Here is a 5547-nt window from a genome sequence, read left to right as displayed (position 1 = left end):
TATTCTAGTGTGCTGTTTGAAGTGCCAAAGCTGAAAAGTGGGAAGAGCGCCCTGGAGGCTGAGAGCGAGAGTCTGGATAGCTACACCGCAGACTCAGACAGCACCTCCAGGTAGACTTTCCCTATCTAGGTTGTACCTGTCCATTCTGAGCTCTCATTTTGCTCTCTAGCATCAGGATGCATGTTTCTTCTGCCTTCCTGGTTTCTATCCTTGGGCTGTTGGATGAATCTTTCTTCTGACCTCACCAGAAGTCTCTCTTTAGTACTTCTATTGCTTTGGCTCTGAGCACTGCTTCCTGGAGTGGTTAACTTCCCCTGGATGCTGCACTGTGGAGGATTCTGCTTCTGTCTCTTAGGAGAGGAGGTGTGAGCATTTGTGTGTGTGCGCGCAGAGTTGTTTGCCCGATCTTCCACAGTCCTCCAAGGTGCCTTGACCGGATGTGAAGTGGGACTTCTCGATTTGGTTGCTATAGTGATGGCCATGACTCTCCTTCTTTGTTAGTGCTTTGGGGCCTGGCTAGAAGAGGAAGGGGGAAGGCATGGTTTGGTTCTAACTTCTGATACTTCTAGGAGAGATTCTCTGGATAAATCTGGACTCTTCCCAGAATGGAAGAAGATGTCAGCTCCCAAATCTCAAATTGAAAAGGTAAACTGCAGGCTATTGGCTTTACTTCTTTTCCACTTCCTCCCTCCCTCCCTCCCTCCCTCCCTCCCTCTCTCCCTCCTCCCTCTCCCTCCCTCCCTTCTACCCTCCTCTTTTCTTCCCTCATTTCCTTCCCTCTCTTTTCACCCTACCTTTATATCTCAAGTCAGGAATTCAACTTAAACTTTACCCCAGCTTCATTCAAACGTCTTGGCTGAAATGTGTGAACAAGTTTTGTATTAATCTTTCCTTTAAGTTTGTCATAGTCATAGTTGGATTACAATCTGGCCCATAAGCTGCTCCTTTGGTCTATCTGCTGGTCTTCCCCCCCCCCACCCCATGTCCTTGAACTTATTCCCTTCTAGGAAATTCCACCAGTGAACCAAAATGCCGTCTGTGGTGATGAAGGCGATATGGTATTCAAGAAGAACACCAGAAAAGTCCTGAGGCCCTCAGGTAGTGTCCCCGCGGCAGCAACCAGGGGCTTGTGTTCCAAGTGCTTTTGCTGGGCTCTTGGTATGGAGTAGAGCAGGTTCCTTTTGACTTCAGTGTTTGGTCTTTCATGCAGAATACACTAAATCTGTGATAGACCTTCGCCCAGAAGATGTGGCTCAAGAAAGTGGCATCTTGGGAGACAGAAGCAAATCTGTACCTGGCCTCAGTGTGGATATAGTGAGTACTCTTACATTTCACTTAGGTACTATAGTGAAACGTTCAATTTAGAATTGGCTTTAGGGCCCAATTCTCTCGTCCTAATTGTTTGATTCTTTAGGAAAGGTGAAGTGACCTATAATTTCCCCAATTTCTGAAATATGCCACCAGCACCTTGATTTGCTTAAAGTCCTGTCTTTGTTATCGATTACCATTGTTGGATATATGGTTGGCCACTCAAATAAATACTTATTTTGACTAAACTATAAAGAGAGGATCAATGAGATGACTGACTGGGCAGCAGCACTTGCTGCAACAGCCTGACAACCCAAGTTTGACCCCTGGAGTCCACATCAAGGTGGAAGATGAAAACTGACTTCCTAAAGTTGTCTTTGGGTCTCCACATGCATGCCATTGCACAAGCATGGTTGAATACAGACACGATGATGATGATGATGATGGTGATGATGATGATGATGGTGATGATGATGATGATAGAATATACAAACAACAATAATTTTAGTAAAAATTTATACAAAGAGATGGCTATACTGGGTTATTCAAATGGGAGAGTTATAAAACTTCCATGAAAATATTAAATACTTGTCTTCTATTAGGACATGAAGATATGTTTTTAAAAGATATGTTTTATATTCATATGAAAGCTCAGAACTTTTGCAACCAATGTTGGTCCTCACTGAAGGAAAGACCTTGATTTTTTTTTTGAACGTTGCTTTTGTTAACTCTCAAGTTTCCCTTGTCCCAGGAAGAAGAGGAGGAGGAGGAAGAAGAGGACATTGACCACCTGGTGAAGTTGCATCGCCAGAAACTGGCCAGAGGCAGCATGCAGAGTGGCTCCTCCATGGTGTGTTCTATGTGTTTGTGCTTTTTAGATACATTGGGGCACCAAGAAGGAAAGAAGAGCCACCATCCTTAGAGCAGACTGGGAGAATCCCTCTAGTCACTCTTCCCAGGGCAGGGGCCTCCATTTGTTTTTTACCATCGTCACTTTAGAGCTTAGGAGGTCTGTGTGGCTTCTAGGTGACTGCCAAAACCTCTGATCTGGAGAATCTCCAAGAGGTAGCTAAAGCTCTGGCCATTCTTTCATCCCAGCTTTGGGAAAAGTAGCTGGAACTCCTCTCAGGATAACCAGGCCATGAAGTAAACAAGACCACACTTCCAGACTTCTTAAGCTGCTCCCTATTCTTACACTAAAGGCAATCAGAAGTCATGAGAAGGACCTTTGCCAGATTGACTTTGAGGTTGTGGATAGGGCATGAAGGTAAAACAGCCTCGTGGACATTATTAGCTAAGTAGGCCTATTTTATCATAAGTACAAAGATTGCTCTTTTGGGTGAACAGATTATAGAAGGAGACTAATTAGATTTTCACACTTACACTCGAAGAAATTGTAGAGTGCAACCTCATATTTGCTGTGGTGGCTCTCCCGCTGCTCTCCCTTCTGGCCTGGTCTCTTACCTCTGTAGATACTGCTCAATAGATGGTAGCTAATTAAGGCCCCATTTTAAGCCAGCAATTAACATCTTTTAGCTAATGTTGCAGCATACATAACACACAGCACAGATGGGCTTAGACCTTACCTCCCTACAGGTAATGTCCCCATCTTCATTCTGAAGATGGGGGCATTAATCAATAGATTGTGTAAAATGAGGTGGAAAGAGACATCAAGAGTCTGTGTGAGCCAGGAGGTGAACTCAAGCAATCATGGATATGCTACTTGCGCTGACTTTACAGGACTCTAGCAGTCCTGGCTCCATGCTGGCCTTTCTGAGACTTTTGGCTGTATCACAAGGAAGAATGTGAGCAATTGAAGATTGGAGTCTGCTTTTGCGAGCCATTTGTAATTTCTTTCCCTTCAGAGTACCCTTGGCAGCATTATGAGTATCTATAGCGAAGCTGGTGACTTTGGGAACATCTCTGTGACTGGCAAGATTGCCTTTTCACTGAAGTTTGAGCAGAAAACACAGACTCTGGTCATCCATGTCAAGGAGTGCCACCAGCTGGCCTATGCTGATGAAGCAAAGAAGCGTTCTAACCCGTGAGTGCTTCCGCCATCTGAATCATACTCTTGACAGGAGAAAATAGACCTCAGAATCTATCAGGGTACTCTTGACCAAAATGATCACTTCTTTGGTACCAGAATAGTAAGTTGTAATTTAATACAGGGCTTAGGGCTTTTTCCAAGAAAAAGCAAAAATGAATTTTTTTTTTGACATAGGATTTCATCGGGTGCCAAGCAGGAAAGTAAAGACGGGGCTCGAGAAAGGCTAGCAAATAATTTAGTCTTGTTCTTGGTTTCTAGCTATGTGAAGACTTATCTTCTGCCTGACAAGTCCCGCCAAGGAAAAAGAAAAACCAGCATCAAGCGGGACACCATCAATCCGCTATATGATGAGATCTTTCGGGTATATATTTGAACCTAGAGGGGAGAAGGGTTTGTTTTTGTTTTGGGTTTTTGTGGTCTAGCTTGGCCTCTGCAACACAGCTGGAAGACTATGTGTGTGCCTGAGGAATCACTGTGGGACTCTTTTCCTAGCCTCACCTCTTGGGGGAAGAGAACAGAAGTGAATTCCCAGTACCCACGTGGTTGCTCACAGCTGTCTGTAACTCCAGTGTCAGGGATCCAATGTCATATTCTGGCCTTGGTGGGCATCTACATGTGTTGCACTTGAACATACTCAGGCACACACTCACATAAAATTGAAAAAAAAAAGAAGTTATTTGAGGGCCAGAGAGGTGCCCCATGTGGTAGAAAGTAGACCGCCAATGCCTGTAAGCTGTTCTCTGATCTCCACAATCATGCTGTGACATACTCATGCCTACACATACATATATGACATTCATGTGCCCACATGCATACTAACACAAATAAGCAAAATGTAATAAAAATGTTAAAAGCCATTTGAGATAAAGAGTTCCTTAGCAATTGTTTCAGGTCTTTTCAATTCTCAGGTCTTTTCAGCCACTCAAGGAAAACATATTCTCTGGCTTTCTAGGGACAGTGTTAGGGCTAGTGAAAATGGACCAGTTGAAGCTTTGAGTGGAGCAATTCAAAGTGCTTTGGAACTAAAACCATTCGACACGCTGAACTACAGGCCAAGGGGGACAGGCTGTTTAGGTTTTGGAAGAACTCATGTCTGAGGAATTGCTCCTAACTGGCCTCCTTGGGATATTCCTTTCCTCTTCTAGTATGAGATTTCGGAATCTCTTCTGGCTCAGAGGACTTTGCAGTTTTCCGTTTGGCATCATGGTCGTTTTGGCAGAAACACTTTTCTTGGAGAGGCCGAGGTCCACATGGACTCTTGGAAGCTGGATAAGAAGCTGGATCATTGCCTCCCTTTGCATGGAAAGGTAGTCTGCTTTAAAGGTCTTCCACAGCTTGCTTCCACAGGTGAATTGTCTGCGGCGGCCTCTGCTGGTCTGTGTTGGAAGGAGCGTTGCATGGAGTGGTCTGTAGAATTCTACTGCACCCTGCTGGCCTTTCTGAGTTTAGCAGGAGCAATTTCTTCCATGTAAATCAGGCAAAGTAGAATGCTAACATCTCACATCACTGTCTGGAGCCTGCATGTATTCAGACATCCTGACTTGCACGTCCTCTCAAAGCTAACTTTGCATATCCTAATCTGCACCCCTTTCTATGCCAAACTTCCTGCTTTCGAAGTGAGAGGCACAACAGCTGATGGGTCTGTAATGGCTGCCCTCTCAGTTCTGTATGCGGGCCAGGGAAACTTTAGAAATGGTATCTCAGATGGCAGTGTAATAAGGCGGCACCCTAGTGATGGGGAAGCTCAGGACAGCTCATGACTAGAGTCCTGCTTCTGTGACTTACTAGTAACCTAGTGAATTCACCTACCTTCTGGGAGCCTCAGTTTTGTCTTCAACAAAATGATATAGCACTGCTACTCCCTGTCGTGGGACTCAATGCAGGGTATCCTTTAGTGTGTAGCACACACTCAAGCATATTGCATATTCATAGCATATTCATAGCATATTGCCATTCTGGTTAAGATGAGACAGCTACATCAGAAAATTTTAGGCAGCAACTTCCTGTTTATCACCATGAGACCAATACAAACCCCTTTAAAAGTTATAATAACATTTTGAATGTTTCAAACAATTCCCAGCACATAGAATACCTTTGAAAAGATGGTCTAGAAACTCAGAACAGGAGCAGCCTTTTGGAACTGGAAGAGAGATATATTTTTTTATTATTTATTTATTTATTTATTTACA

The 5547-nt window shown here is 44.0% G+C and overlaps 1 protein-coding gene across 5 annotated transcripts in view; it reads left to right on the top strand.

The window, feature by feature from the left end:
- Window positions 1-5547, top strand: part of Sytl4 (synaptotagmin like 4) — a 54267-nt gene that overhangs the window by 37427 nt on the left and 11293 nt on the right. For all 5 annotated transcript variants that reach the window (XM_031367585.1, XM_031367558.1, XM_031367577.1 and 2 more), the window contains 8 exons: window positions 9-110; window positions 570-645; window positions 1008-1098; window positions 1211-1314; window positions 2060-2158; window positions 3174-3352; window positions 3617-3719; window positions 4504-4665. In XM_031367585.1, coding sequence (XP_031223445.1) covers window positions 9-110; window positions 570-645; window positions 1008-1098; window positions 1211-1314; window positions 2060-2158; window positions 3174-3352; window positions 3617-3719; window positions 4504-4665 — 916 coding nt within the window. The remainder of the gene's footprint in view (window positions 1-8; window positions 111-569; window positions 646-1007; window positions 1099-1210; window positions 1315-2059; window positions 2159-3173; window positions 3353-3616; window positions 3720-4503; window positions 4666-5547) is intronic.

This window comes from Mastomys coucha, chromosome X, assembly GCF_008632895.1.
Source record: "Mastomys coucha isolate ucsf_1 chromosome X, UCSF_Mcou_1, whole genome shotgun sequence".
Classification (NCBI taxonomy): domain Eukaryota; kingdom Metazoa; phylum Chordata; class Mammalia; order Rodentia; family Muridae; genus Mastomys; species Mastomys coucha.
Note: the sequence above shows the minus strand (reverse complement) of the source record. Positions and strands in the feature narration are given on the sequence as shown.